The sequence below is a fragment of the Ilyonectria robusta genome (assembly GCF_021365365.1).
Source record: "Ilyonectria robusta strain PMI_751 chromosome Unknown BGZ61scaffold_19, whole genome shotgun sequence".
Taxonomy (NCBI): domain Eukaryota; kingdom Fungi; phylum Ascomycota; class Sordariomycetes; order Hypocreales; family Nectriaceae; genus Ilyonectria; species Ilyonectria robusta.
This window is the reverse complement of record NW_025764453.1, coordinates 972,181-986,351: the sequence shown is the minus strand read 5'-3', so window position 1 is coordinate 986,351 and position 14,171 is coordinate 972,181. Positions and strand designations below refer to the sequence as shown.

The 14,171-nt window shown below is 54.4% G+C and overlaps 6 protein-coding genes across 6 annotated transcripts; 3 read left to right on the top strand and 3 right to left on the bottom strand.

Annotated features, from left to right (window-relative positions):
• Positions 1-236: 236 nt before the first annotated feature.
• Positions 237-1,092, top strand: BGZ61DRAFT_536170 (protein-tyrosine phosphatase-like protein; the record flags this gene model as incomplete). Its single annotated transcript, XM_046254358.1, has 2 exons — positions 237-892; positions 948-1,092. The coding sequence occupies 2 exons, from the start codon at positions 237-239 to the stop codon at positions 1,090-1,092; spliced, it is 801 nt and encodes a 266-aa protein (XP_046100550.1).
• Positions 1,093-1,258: 166 nt separating this feature from the next.
• Positions 1,259-2,416, bottom strand: BGZ61DRAFT_536169 (eukaryotic mitochondrial regulator protein-domain-containing protein; the record flags this gene model as incomplete). Its single annotated transcript, XM_046254357.1, has 2 exons — positions 1,259-1,810; positions 2,003-2,416. The coding sequence occupies 2 exons, from the start codon at positions 2,414-2,416 to the stop codon at positions 1,259-1,261; spliced, it is 966 nt and encodes a 321-aa protein (XP_046100549.1).
• A 760-nt stretch (positions 2,417-3,176) lies between these two features.
• BGZ61DRAFT_360583 (uncharacterized protein) lies at positions 3,177-5,865 on the bottom strand (the record flags this gene model as incomplete). Its single annotated transcript, XM_046241185.1, has 2 exons — positions 3,177-3,383; positions 3,451-5,865. 2 exons carry the CDS (start codon positions 5,863-5,865, stop codon positions 3,177-3,179), a joined length of 2,622 nt encoding a protein of 873 aa, XP_046100548.1.
• Positions 5,866-7,645: 1,780 nt separating this feature from the next.
• Positions 7,646-8,855, top strand: BGZ61DRAFT_76829 (coiled-coil domain-containing protein-domain-containing protein). Its single transcript, XM_046257077.1, has 3 exons — positions 7,646-7,735; positions 7,807-8,011; positions 8,064-8,855. The coding sequence occupies exons 2-3, from the start codon at positions 7,849-7,851 to the stop codon at positions 8,531-8,533; spliced, it is 633 nt and encodes a 210-aa protein (XP_046100547.1). The 5' UTR covers positions 7,646-7,735; positions 7,807-7,848; the 3' UTR covers positions 8,534-8,855.
• Positions 8,856-9,176: 321 nt separating this feature from the next.
• Positions 9,177-10,160, top strand: BGZ61DRAFT_481835 (family 43 glycoside hydrolase; the record flags this gene model as incomplete). Its single annotated transcript, XM_046249342.1, has 1 exon — positions 9,177-10,160. One exon carries the CDS (start codon positions 9,177-9,179, stop codon positions 10,158-10,160), a length of 984 nt encoding a protein of 327 aa, XP_046100546.1.
• A 27-nt stretch (positions 10,161-10,187) lies between these two features.
• Positions 10,188-14,028, bottom strand: BGZ61DRAFT_457875 (uncharacterized protein). The gene has a single exon (XM_046246692.1). It carries the CDS (start codon positions 13,780-13,782, stop codon positions 10,366-10,368), a length of 3,417 nt encoding a protein of 1,138 aa, XP_046100545.1. The 5' UTR covers positions 13,783-14,028; the 3' UTR covers positions 10,188-10,365.
• Positions 14,029-14,171: the final 143 nt, after the last annotated feature.

Below are 14,171 nucleotides of genomic sequence, written 5' to 3'. Positions count from 1 at the left end.
CCCGGCCATAAAATGCTACGTCGCACACTCACCGAATGCGATCGTCTGCCGAGGTCCGGAGACGACATCCCCACTCTCCCCCTCCGAACAATGAATGGACAGATCCGAGAAAGGCGGAGGGATACTGATGCAGCACCATCAGCGAACACCACCTTTGCGAAGCTGAGACGGTCGCAAACTTTACCGGATTGTTCCCATTGTACGCGGCATATTTACGGCTCTCCAACTTGGTAGCAATGGCGGACCTCGGCCCCCCTTTCATCCACATTCCCGGCCTGCCCAACTTCCGCGATATCGGCAATACGCCCATCGCCGCCCGGCCCGGCCACTCCATCAAGCCCGGCGTCGTCTTCCGCGCCGCCGAACCCTCTCGCGTCACCGATGCCGGCGTCACCGCGCTGCAGGCCCTGCGCATCTCCCACGTCTATGACCTCCGCTCTGCCGTAGAGATTCAGCGCCACTCCGCCGGGGTCCGGGAGTGGGACGGCGCAAGCCGTGTTTTCGTCCCCGTCTTCCAGGACGAGGACTATGGCCCCGAGGCTATCGCCCTGCGTTTCGTACAGTACTCGCAGAAGGGCACCGATGGCTTTGTTGACACCTATCGGTCCATCTGGGAGGCCGGCACTGGACCCGTGGCTACCGTGCTCAACCACCTCGCAACGCCTGATGCCTCCCCGCTCCTCGTCCACTGCACCGCGGGCAAGGATCGAACAGGTGTCGTCTGCGCCATCATCCTGTCTCTGTGCGGAGTAGATGACGAGACCATCGCCCAGGAGTACAGCCTCACCGAGGTTGGACTGGCCGAGCGAAAGGAAGAAATCAAGGCCCATTTGATGAAGAACCCAGCCATGACGGACGACCCTGAAGGCGCGGACCGCATGCTTGGAGCCAGGTAGGCCGCCATCCCGCCCAAATCCCTTTGAGTAAGACCATTAACAACGAAATAGACCCGAGAACATGCTCGCCGCTCTCCAGGCAATGCGTCTCGAGCACGGCTCCCCAGAGCAATACGTTCTGACCAAGTGTGGCGTGTCACAGGATGCCATTGAGCAACTTCGTAAGAACTTGATTGTGGCCAACGCGACCAACTAGATTGATGCGGTAGAGTAGATGGTACATGTTTAGAATATTGCATCTCTTTCATACATGACTTTGGTATTGGTATTGTACAGTTGCGCCGCTGGTCGAGTGAAGCGATCCGGCTTCCCCCGACTCCCAACTCCCGCACTGGGAGACATGACATACATAATCATACATTTCAAGGAACCGAAGTGGGAATCTTGACCAATCCACGCTTGCGATCCTCAAACGGCGCACCATACCGCCAGCCAGTGCCATTCCTTGACCGTCCGTCCCGGCCCGCGTCATCGACATTGATCGCCTTGAACCGGAACTGAACTCGGGTCTGTCCCTTCTTGAACACTCTCCTTGTCTGCCTCCGCTCCCAAAGCCGTTGCTTTTCGAGCTTCTCGGCCACCGCTTCTTCTTCTTCCTGAGTAGCCTCTTTGAACTTCTGCAGGCTCTCCGCAGGGGAGCTGCCCTGGAGAATATCCCGCTCCATGGTGATGAGCTGCGGTTGGGGCGACCGCACATCAGCCGACAGCACCTTGTCGTGGAATGCAGTAGCAGCGTCTTCTCGTGTAAAATGTCGGGATTCCGACACTGGGACGAACAGTTGTTGCATCGTTAGGTTGTGTACCTGCACCTCGTTGACAGGCTCGTGAGGCTCATTCACCTCGCCCTCGCGGTAAGAAGTCTTGGGCAACATCTTCATCACGGCCTTGGCATAAGGGGTAGCGAGTTTCTTGCCCTATCCAGTTTGTCAGCGCTTGTTCAAGATACGAAAATCGAAGGTACGAGCGTGAAGTGGAGTGATTTGCAATCAGAATAAATAAACAAGGTTTTAACCATGTAGGTGTCTTCAAGACTAATCGAAATTTTTGAATAGTCTCATCATAGCAAGGGAATTGAATGTCAAGGTGCAATGGGGGATAATACTCACATCCATTACCCACTGCTTTTCCACCTCCTTCAACCGTACGACGGCCGCGACTCTTCTCACGTCGACACCCATCTCGGCCGAAACAGCCTTGATCGAGTCTCCGCGAACAGTCACCTTTTCCCAGATGAGGTCTCGTGTCGAATTGTCCAGGACAGGCTGGCTGCGGAACAACGGGTTGAGCGGAAAGGGCTGGTCTTGGAACGGACCCAAGTAGTTGGGAGAGTTGGGTGCCTCGGCCAGGCTGGAGCCGCTCTGAGACTTGAGCCACTCGTACATGCGCTGGCGGCTCTTGCTCATCTTTTCGCGGCATGGCGTTGTCGAAAACGCTTGGGCAAACGGTGCTGTCTTGGAGAGCGAGCTGGCGGCATCGAGGCCAGCCAGCGGCACCGACGGGACGCGCACTCGGGGGGGCATGATCAAAGCAGCTCCGGTCGAACCTTGTGCTGCATTACATGCAACCCAGGGCCAATTGAGCGGAATTGGCTTGGCTCAGCGCGACGTCGAGTCAAAATGTTGGGTGCTTGGTTGGAGATGAGCTGTTGCTTGTTCAAGTAGTCGCAATTTTTCAGCGGTGCACGGGAAAATTAATCACCCGGATCCCGACAAGCTTCTGGCCCCACAACTTGAGCTTCAGACAAGCCGATTTTTTAATATATTACACGACAGCTTCGTTCATGGAATGCTTGCAGCAAAATAAAGCAAAACGCGGCTGTGTATATGCCGGATATTTGGATAAAAATTCTCCTATGAGGCGATTATGTAAATGCTTGAGATAGATCATTCAACATGCCCAGGTGGTATTCTTCTGCACCGGCATCACTCCTCATCTTCCCAGCCGTCATCCACCGCATGTACCAGTTCTACATGTGAACCACATCATACATAAATCCTAAGCTTCATTACACCTGTAGATAGTACGTGTTCTTCGAACACCCAACCTGAACACCCAACCGATACTCCTCTGATAATTCATTAAAGTGTGAAGGGACGGGCTGATTGACCGAGGTTGTCATCCCAGACCCCAAGTGATGAACGCCAAATGAACGCTTCCAGCTCGAGGATTATAATGAATCTGAACCGGAATGGCATATGCATGGGATAGTCGGAACCCAGATTTGCCGTTGACGAACTGAGGAACTAGATGGTTCCTCAACAATGGTTGACGTGTTAGCTATTATGCCGCAACGGATAATGACTTGTTTTTCTTGGACTTGTTCTTAGCAGCAGCAGCAGCAGCAGCCTTAGCAGCCTTCTTGGCCGCCTCGTTTTCCTCTGCCTCCTGAGAAATAACCTTCCATTTCCGCCAGCCGTCGAAATCGATCAAAGCTTGCATGCAACCCCATTCCATGACTTTTCGCTCGAGCCAAACAAAGTTAACGGGCTAAGAATTTCGTTAGTCCCCTATCCATGCATCATCCGTTGTGGCAACAGGTTGATTCGGTACTTACCTTGGTTAAGAAGTCGTTGCAACCAGCGGCTAGAGCTTCATGTCTATCGCTTTGGAGGGAGCTGGCGGTCAGGGCCACGATAATAACTGGGCTCTTGAACAAGGAGGGGGTATCGAGCCGGTCCTGGTCCTTTAGTTCATCGGGGTTCTCCTCCTCGGGTAGGCCGCTGCTTGGCGTAGACGAGAAGACGCCGATAGAGTTGACCCTCTCCAATCTCCGAATCTCCCTCGTGGCGTCGAGACCATTCATAATTGGTAGCTGAATATCCATCAACACCAGGTGGAAGCCACCAGTCCTCCACTTCTTGACAGCGTCCCGCCCATTCATGGCACTCTGCCACCGCACCTTTAGCCTCTTCACGAAAGCTTCTAGGAGCTTCAAGTTGATTGGGTTATCTTCGACTATGAGGACGTTGATTGGGGGAACACCACCGTTAAGCATACCCGGTGGTAGGTTTGGATGCTCGGGGTTCCTCTTGACCTTCTTTATCCGACTAGCAGCGGGTCGAGGTGACGAGATTCTGGCCGGGGGTGTCGCAACTTGAGCAACCTGGGAGGATTCGGGTGCGGGAGGGGTCGGAAGAGTAGGAGGAGGAGGAGGAGGAGGCATCCCGGCTTCTGAGGAATTTGAGTGAGTTCGAACATGAGGTAGCCTAGGATTGAAGTGCTGCGTACCGTGGTTGGTGGCAGTGGCAACTGGGCCGTTGGCTAGAATCGTGGGCGACGACGTATGGGTTCGACCGAGCCGGGGGCGTTCAGGACGTTCACGGTAGGTGCGTGACGCCCTGCCACCAGGGGATGGGATGGGAGGGATTTGGCCTGTGCCGAGGACCGCGATGGAGTGCGGGGCTTGCGAATTACTATGTACCGGAACTGCGACTGGAAGATGTGGCGAAGCTCTGACTTCAACGGGAGGAAAGTAGCCCTCTCCAGCTTCAGATGGTCGCGGGTCATCGGCAGAGTAGACGTTGGCAGCGTGCCCAACCGGGCGGGGAGAGGCCTTGGGGGCTCGGCGGGGGGTATCAATGATGAGAGCCTCGTCGACGGTTTGGCCACCGGGGAAGTAGGCATCCAAGGTGCGACCCATGGGCTCCTCAGGGCCTAGGAGGCGGTCTTTGTGCTGGTCACGGGGGAAGATGCGGATGTTGAGGTCGGGGGAATCGAAAGTGCGGCCGAGGGAGTTGGCATACTTGCGTAGGATCATATCTCGAACATCGTCGACTAGGTCGTCCTCGTTGATGGTGACGAGGGTGGGGGAAGCATGTGGGCGCTTGACCCAGATCTTGCGGGTCACCATGTTGGCGTCGATGGGGAGTAGCAGCGTTGCTTCCGCGCCAGGTTCAGCTGGAAGCGGACTGTGGAGGAGAGTGTTGATCAGGGTCGATTGGCGGTTGGAAAGAAGACTTTGGCGGCGGGGCGGGCCGGACGGCCGTGGGGATGATGACGAGGAGGATGGAAGTGTTAACGTGGGCGCAAAGCCAGGGGATGAAGGAATCGTGACTGTCGTCGTCGCGATAGCAGCATGTGCTGGTGATGGGGTAGAGGGAGCGAAGCCGGGACTCAACGGGTCGTCATGGTCGCGCGCCTCCGTCTCAACATCCACGTCGGCGTCGGCGTCGGAGTGCGGCAGCGGGGACGACGAGGAGTCGGCAGAGCTGTCCTCGTGGATGCGACTGAGGTTCGAGTTTGATGGGCGTGTTCGCGGTCGCGTCGGCGTCGAGTTGGGGGATAGCTCGGGTGATTGAGTTGATGAAGGGCGAGAGTTGGGATGCAGATGAGGTTGAGCTTGTGGTGGGACATGCCAGGAACTGTGCAGATCGTTGCCCAGGTCGTCGTTAGGGGCAAAGCCACGGCGGCTCTGCCGGGGGGCAGGCGGTTTTAGCGGGCTCTTTGGGTCATCCGTCGCTGTATCAGGCGCTGTGAGAACATCCGGAGTGGGTGGGACTGCCTGGGTGGCAGTGGGAACGGCTGCGGATGAAACGGGTGTTGACTTGGGGGGCATTGCTTCTGATGTCGGCGATAGGGCTCGGATCGGCGCCGTCTCCTTCTTAGTGCCAACACCAGTCGTGTTGTCAACGCCTTCGTGGCGGTGTTGCCGACGCGTGCCAGGAGACGGAGGATCCGTGGATTCCTTGCTGACGTTTAGATCCGGCTGGTTGCTGTCGAAGCTTGAGCTTCCCGGTGTCGCCCGCGTCTGGCTGGCAGCTCTACGAGATGGCGAATGATCTCGATCTTTGTCGTCATGGCCTTGGTTGTGATTTTGGTCGCGTCCTCGATGCCAATCCCAGCGATGGCGGCTCCCAAGAGACGACGTATCTGCGACGCTCTGTATTGACGAAGCTAGGGATGCCGCTGCCGAGTGTCGCCGCTTCGAGAACTTTGCTCTCAGGCGCGAGGCCAGGTCGCTGGTGCCCATTAGGACGACATGGGGCCTGGACTCGGTCGAGCCCGACGATGAGCTGGCGATGGGGCTGATGGTCCTGTCAAGATCGGATGTCGAGCTTCAAGGAACCAAACCAGAGAGCTACGACGAGAGGGCAACAGCAGCTAGGACGCGGCGACAGCTGGCGGTGGGGAGGGGAGCTCTCCTCTCAACGATTGGCAGCTGAGACAGACGGATCTCCAGGATTTGGGATAGCTTAAGGAGGGAGGGATGGAGCTGACGCAGCGAAGCCGTTAGTGAACAGAGCGTGTATCGATGGCCACGATGGTGGACAAGGCGATGGAGGTACGGAAGAAAAGGTGAGAGGTGAGAGGTGCAAGATGCAAGATGCAAGACGGAGGATGATGGTAAGCTAGACCGAGATGCACCTACGGATACATACATCGTCAATGCTCTCTCCCCATTTCCCCATGCGGGCTGTCACCGTTGATGCGAGTCGAGCTGCAAGCTGCTTGGTCTTGTAATTTTACAGCCGAGGGAGCCCAGCGCGCCCAAAGATGCACCTGGGGCCGCTCTGAGCTCCCAGCTCCCAGCGAGATGCATGCACAGCTCATCGCGCCCATCCAACTTCTTTTAGGTGTCGCATCGACAGGGGTGACCCTAGACTACCTAGACTACCTAGACTACCCAGATGGGCCTACCGGGCCTAACGGACCTCGCAATTCAAGCCTCACCGAAGGGGGAAAAAAGAAAAGGTCATATCATCATTGCCGCCCTACGGACCATTCTGCCTCGTTCTAACAATCCATTCACGGGTCCCGGCCTTGATCGGTATGGAGTACGAGGGGCCAGGAACCCCAGAAACACCCGCCAAATATCCACACCGTGGACCGGCACATGATTATACTGCGGCATTCCGGATACCAAGCCCCCCCGTTCATGACTCCAGCCAGCCAGATGGGCTCCCTACCGCCTCTTTCTCCGCCCTCTTTTGACGTATCGCATTTGACGGCATTCGCCGTGTCCAACCCGCGTTCCTTATACAGGGCCCTGCACGATCAGGGAAATAGATTCTTATTGTGCCCATGTATATCCCTTTTCCCACCAACCTTCGCCGTACGTGCACGCATCCATGGCGCCCTATGGCCGATCCGTCGGTCTCCCGCACGTGCCCATATTCGAGCCAGCCCGGTTCGATGGTGCGTGGAATCTCATGCCATTCTCATTAGTTGGTCCGCTGCACCTCTGATTGCTCTCCTGATTTCTTCCTCGTTAATCATTGCTCAGCAAGCCTGTGGGGAAGATGGATGTGCCGGAACGGTGAGAACCATGCCAGGGAGAGACAAACCCGCCAAACATGGGACCAACCGAGAGTGGTCATCATCGACCACGTTTCCCTGTTCCTTCAACCCCCCCAGAACCACAGTAATTACAAGACATCGTTGCCGTGGATCTACAAATCCTGGTCATTGCCACAAGGTTACCACACTAGCTGAGTGCAAGCACATGTGTTTGCATCCCCCATCTGGCATCATCTCGGTTAAGTTGTTGGTAAGCCACCGATGTCTTGAGAGTCACATTGGACGAAATATGAAAGTAGTGTTGCAAATACACTCTGAAATGCCTTCTCTGTGTTTGTTCTCTCTCATACAACGCTTGTTCTCCGTCTTGCTCGTGTAAAGTACATCTCCTGTCAACAAAGTGTTGGTGTTCGATTTTTAACGACCAGCCATGTGATGAAGTATCTCAAGATTTTAGGGTAAAACTTGTTACAGAAAGTTCGTTTGACTGAACCGCGAAAGGTGGCCTACCTACATAGTAGGCAGCTCCTGGTAGAAGCTTCAGTCACATTCTCGAGGGGCCGTGCTGTAAATACCGTGTGCACTGTGCTGCCAAAGCATCGGTCAGCAAAGTTGGCGCCTTCGTCCGAAACTATTTGGAACGATGCAAACTCACAAAACTCTTCTCGCACAGGTGGAAAACGCGGCATATCATTAACACATAAGATATTTCGACATGTCGGAAATTCCCAGCCTACCCACCAATGAGCTTGAGCGGCCAATTCCAAGGGAACCCAATCCGCCAGGTCGAGCAGCTCGGATCCAGACCCAGAACCGTCGTCACGAATATCTCGCACGAAACATAACATACTTTGACAGCGTTGAACACGAGCTCGCTGGTAGGTTGAGATGGGCTATTCACCTCGTGACTGTATGCTCATTGACTTCTAGATCCTGTCTTGTACGAACGTCTTGTGAAGAGGTTTCAAACACCGGCAGAACGAGAAGCAGAAGGCAAAGCCAAGGGCTACGGTCGGACGTTGGAAGCGGCTTTGGAGCGAGGGGAATCCAAAGTCTCTGGTTTACCCACATCCAATGGAGCGAGTGAGCCGGGGGCCAACGGGACAAATACGACGGACGCCACCCTTGACAATTCCTGGACGCACCCGGCAACGAACAGAGAGCATGGCCAACAGCTCTGGCGCGACTTCCTCGAGAACCGGTTTGTCCATGGCCATGACGAAGAGTTTGACTACAGCATTGTTGACAACAATGATGAATTTGACTCTATGGTTAGGAAAGATGCCGAAGACGCCTGGTATGACGACGAGGAGCCTAGTTGGATCGAAGACGGTGCGGCATCCGATGTGGGAAACAATGCGGAAAAGAGGGACGGAGAGACTGGCGTTCAGGATTACTAAACATTTTCCATCAACATCTATTCTATCCTGCCTGGTTTGACTCTGAATCTCATGCAGGGCCTGGGCGTGAGTTGCACCTGGCTGCGCGATTGCGGCGCGGCCCGCCCCAGAATGCATCATGCGAATGAGTTTATTTTGCAGCAAACCATATCTTGAGAAGCTGGCGCCCTTATCTCACGAGTTTCCCGTCAATTCTTGATCTCGGCCTGGGTGGTTCTTGCGTTGGAATATTACGTCGAGTACTGTGGCTCATCGACGGCTGGGTCGGGCACCAACCCTGGTGGCTCTCCCGCTCATTGCCATCGGATCACTCAACCGGAGAGATCAGCCGCCATCCCGCAACATCAAGCCACCTGATGGGGCCCCAAGAAATGCTCCGGTGCAGATCCTACCCGGTCGGCTTTCCTACTGCGACATCGTCTCCTGCCCCAAATGGCCGGGGCAGCCGGGTAAATTGGTTGGTGCATTTCTGGATAAATTGGTTATTGAGCTCAATAATAGGCAAGACGTCGACTAGCATCTATATCATGACATCGCGGGGCTATAGTCGGCTCACGCATATATAAGTTTAGCCATCACCGCAGTTCTCAACTCTTGAGACCCAAGGCACTCGCTCGAGACATACCCGAATCTACTTTTCAAGATGGCCCCCCTCATCACTCATATTTACACTGCCGACCCCTCAGCGCATGTCTTTAACGGCAAGGTCTACGTCTATCCTTCCCATGACCGTGAGACAGATATCAAGTTCAACGACAATGGCGACCAGTATGACATGGCAGACTACCACGTATTCAGCACAGATAGCCTGAGCCCTCCTGGAGAGGTCACAGATCACGGCGTGGTGTTGAAGGCAGAAGACGTCCCATGGGTGTCCAAGCAACTTTGGGCGCCTGATGCCGCCGAGAAGGACGGCAAATACTATCTCTACTTTCCAGCCCGCGACAAGGAGGGCATCTTCCGTATCGGTGTCGCCGTGGGGGACAAGCCCGAGGGCCCGTTCACCCCGGATCCGGAACCGATCAAGGGCAGCTACAGCATCGACCCGGCCTGTTTCGTCGACGACGATGGCGAGGCGTACCTCTACTTTGGCGGCCTGTGGGGCGGCCAGCTCCAGTGCTACCAAAAGGGCAACGACGTCTTCGATCCATCGTGGCAGGGCGCCAAGGAAGTCAACGGCGAGGGTGTCAGTGCCCAGGGACCGCGGGTTGGCAGGCTCAGCGCCGATATGCACCAGTTTGCAGATGAGGTGCAGGAGCTCATCATTCTGGCCCCTGAGACTGGCAAGCCTATCCAAGGTGACGACCACGACCGACGCTTCTTTGAGGCTGCGTGGTTGCACAAGCGCGGAGACACCTACTACTTCTCGTACTCGACGGGGGATACGCACTTTTTGTGCTATGCCACCGGCACGAGTCCTCTTGGGCCGTTTGTCTATGGCGGCCGCATCTTGGAGCCCGTTCTTGGATGGACGACCCATCACTCTATTGTCGAGTTCCAGGGCAAGACATATCTTTTCTTCCACGACTGTGAGTTAAGCAAGGGTGTCGACCACCTTAGGTCGGTCAAGGCAAAGGAAATTTTCTATGATGATGACGGCAAGATCATCACCACGACGGCGGACTGAACTGCGTGTACGTGTAAAAGAACGAAATGTGAAATTAAATGAAAGTAGGTAGTCTATACCAATGTATCATGGTGTGGTATCAAGGTTTCCAATTTCCCAAACGCTTTTGTGATGCCTGTATATCCAACCCTTACTCTTTCTTCCCTCTATATCATTCTGTCGTAAAGGACAAAAGAAATCATTAGGTATAAAGTCATCAAAAATGTTAATCAACAACACCGAGGCGAAGCTTGTCCAAAGCCTCTTCGTACCTTGCGGGGCTGTGGTCCATCAACATACTCGTCCCAAATCTCAACTCCTTAAACCGTGCTTCCACGTCTTTGACATACTTCAACACAATTCTTTGCGCCGGCCGCCCAAGGTGGTCTTCTTCTAGAAGAAGGAATGCGTCCCGCCTCAGTACTCTCTGAGTCTCAACGGTAAAGACCTCCCCGGGTGGCATCAGTTTCTGGCTTGTCATAGTGGCTCTCAGATTTTGCAGTAATGGGAGTCCCCATTCTGATTTCTCTTCCCTACGGACAGCAGATGAGCTACCGTACCACTTTTGAGTTATTCCACTCTGCAGGGCTTGCCAGATCCGCTGACGAATCTCCCCCTTTGCCTGATGTTGATCGTCCTTGAATGCTAAAGCGACGGCTTGAGAATCGTGAAGGGTCCCCAATGACAAATAAGGAACCACATCATTTCCATGCACGATACTAGTGATGAGGCCCCGTGTGCGTTTACGGAGTGATGTCGACATTGTACCAGGTGGCCCGTAAGCATAGACGTGAATTGGACGCCTAGAAGGCAGACATAGATGGTCTGATCGAAGACTCTCTTGGGTTGGGGAATCATTTGATCCTCTGTGCGGCTCAGTGGCAGTGACAAACCCTGTGCCAGTCGGGTTTGGTTCCGACAGCATCACACCCAGGAGAGCCGTCACGGCACCCCCCAGTGAGTGACCGCACAAAACAAGTCCGTAGTCTGGAAACTCGAGCAATGCCTCCCTGATTGTCACCAAGACACGCCCGTCTCCGCCGTAAAGTAGCCTTCGGGCGGATGCATGGACGCCCTTGTGTACCTTGTATCCACGGCCACGCCAGGTCAGAACGTCGTAATCACATGTTAAGTCGGCCAAGACGTCTTCGAATCCCAGGGTCCCCCGGCAAGCCAGCACTACTGTCCTTGCATCATGGTCTAATGAGATATAGTGTACCAGCGGTACACCCGTCCCGGTTAAGCCACTTGAGTCAGCCCCCCCTTCAGGGTCAACAAATGAGGCAAGCAGGACGCTGTGCGTGTCAGATTCGGTGTGATGGACAAAGTGCCTCACATCGGCATGAATCCCGTCCCAGGCTCGCACGATAGGCATCTCCTTCGATATACCCATGACTTTGAGAAAATGCGATCCATAAGAAGCCGATGAGAACCGCATGTACCTCGTAATGTTGCGGAGTACATGAGCCCTAGGAAATATGCCGTCAACTTCGCCATCGCGTCGAAGGATGCTCAACGCATCAGCTGCAGTGTATGCGCTTTTTTGATGGTAAGACGCCAGCACAAGGGATGACTGTGAGTCATTGGATGCTAGGCTGTAGATGCTTGGAACGTTGGATATACCACGACGATGTCCCACAGCAGATTTCGGTCGGACGGGACTAACGGAGTTTCTGTCATTCCAAGACTTGGTCCAAGACGGATCTGTAGCAGCATCGGTCCTAGTGAGACTGGGAGAATTTGGCCGTGGCCCGAGAGTAGAGTGGATAGAGTAGGTATCGGTCTGAGAGACAATCGAGTCACGGCGGTACTCGTGGATGGAGACGTAACTTGCTCGAGAGGAGCTTCGTTGGATTAACTCTGGATTGTCAAAGTCATGATCGGCTGATGAAGTAGAGGGTGGGGCGTATGTCTCTTGGGTTGAAGCAGGCAGCTCGGGGTTGCTTGAGGAGATATATGGCGTCTTGTTTTCCCGTTCTTTCATTCTTGGCGGTTGTTTGCTATCCGCAGATGCGGTGTCTTTGTGCCACATGTTCGAGAAAGAATTACTGCCTTCTCGAAGTACTTGTTTTAGTGTCCCCCTTTTCTCCGGGTGTTTGCCAGTAATGGATGGGTCAGTCTTTCTCTTGGGCAGCACCTTTCGCATTCTAGCAGAGCTCTCGTGAGGAGTATCGGTTTTCGTTCGAGAAGCAACTGGGCTTGGGGGTACTCGGAGCCGTTTTTGGTTGGCCTCACGTTCTGGCTTCTGCTGGAGTGTTGGTACCGCTGGTGGTGAGGAAGGGTATGATATTTTTGGCTTCCTACTTGCTGCGACTTGGCCAGAGTTACTCGGAGGCTTTGAAGATTCCCGCATTGGAATTCGGTATTGCTGGCCGTTGTCATTCTTTGTAGCAATCGCACGATTGCCCGGTGGGGACTTAGGGCCAGTCTGCACTGCTTTCTTTGGTAATCTGGATGGCTCCTGAGCCGGTACGTTTCGAGTCGGCTTTTCAGTATTCGATAACTCAATGATTGGGGGCTTCAGTGATTCGTTACGATTCTGAAACGTGGTGGTCCCAACTTTAGACCTCTGAAGTTTGTACACAACTCGATAGGATGGTTCTCCTGAGTTGCTCAGTCGCCTTCCAGACCGGACACCTTGCGGAGACCGTGTGACCTTAGTTTCCACAACTTCTGCCCCTGGTAGAGTAGGGAGAGAAAGAGGCCGAGGACCATCGATATCGATCGTGATTGTCTGTGTGGTGGAGATGGAGTTTGAGATGGATATGGTAGTTTCCGAGGGCAGAGAATCGACAATCTGGTCTTTGAGCCTGCGTAAAGCAGCCTCTTCTTCATCGTCGGCTAGACTTTGGTGACTTTCCTGTGATAAGTCAAGGTGTTTGCCACCAGAGTTACCCATCTGGCGTTGTGGGATCTTGGATTGCGGGTTTGTGGAGACCTGAGGCTTCTGTTCCTGAACATCCACTCTCTCACCATCATTGAGAACCACAACATCCCATATGATCTCTTCGTACTCATGGCGACGGAGCTCTTCATCTGGGAGCTTCCAACACCATTGTTGCAGATAAGCCAAGGCACATAGACCAAGCGTGAGATCGACAACGCCAACGGGCTTGCCTTGAGCACCTGTGGCGGGGTCCCGGAACTCTCGGCGAATCAAGGTGACGATGCTAGCAATTGCTCGCGATGAATCGGTGGAGCCTAGGAGTTGATCAAGGGATGATAGAAGTAGCTGCGAGACCTCTGATGCCATGGAGATGGTTGTGTTCGTGATGTGGAAGCCAGCAGTTGTCCAGAAAACCACCTGGGTCATGGCATGATGGAGATGCTCGAGACTTCGTTCAATGACAGACTCGGCATCGACGGTGGCCAGGTCGCTTTGGGACCGAGATAGTGTTTCTCTACCAGCACGGCTCAGGACAGATTCAACCACGCTCCGAGCCAGCTCCAGGCTAGACAGAGTGGTGAATCTTGCAGCGCCAAGTCCATAAGAGCCAGCAGCGGAGCCAAGGCGTATGGCTAGGGAAGTAGAGCGCGTCGCGAGACTAACGGCTTGTGCCACAGGCGCCGGCAGAAGCGTGGGACTTGGATGGGGAGGCGTCGCATCGGAAGCGGGTGGGACATTACGATTATCCATAATCATGGTGTGGGCGGTAACATCGCCAGTATCGTCGATGGCCGTCTCGTGTGAGCTTCTGATGAGAAAGGGGAAAGGAGGTGCACAGGTTCCTGGAGAGGGCCACACTATGGACGGGAACAGGAACACGCCAATGACATGGCAGCACCTTGATAACGGAGTGGCAAAGGGTGGATGGCATGCGGTTGGGATTATGGAAAATGGTTGGGTCACCGTTGGCGCGAAGTGGGATGGTAAATCAAGGGTAGGTAGGCCGTGATGATGCACACCAAGTTGAAACATTTGCATGTGATTATGAGACTGAGGGAAGCCACGACACAATGCATTCATGCGTTACCGACTTACGTCCGCACCTCCGTACCTGCCGAGCAGTCACGACCCCCACCTACTTCCTC

Excerpts from the sequence above, each read along its gene's own strand:
- BGZ61DRAFT_457875 (XM_046246692.1), bottom strand. The coding sequence starts at position 13,782 with ATGATTATGGATAATCGTAATGTCCCACCCGCTTCCGATGCGACGCCT.
- BGZ61DRAFT_76829 (XM_046257077.1), top strand. The coding sequence starts at position 7,849 with ATGTCGGAAATTCCCAGCCTACCCACCAATGAGCTTGAGCGGCCAATT. Across the intron at positions 8,012-8,063 it reads CGTTGAACACGAGCTCGCTG|ATCCTGTCTTGTACGAACGT; the intron begins GTAGGTTGAGAT and ends ATTGACTTCTAG.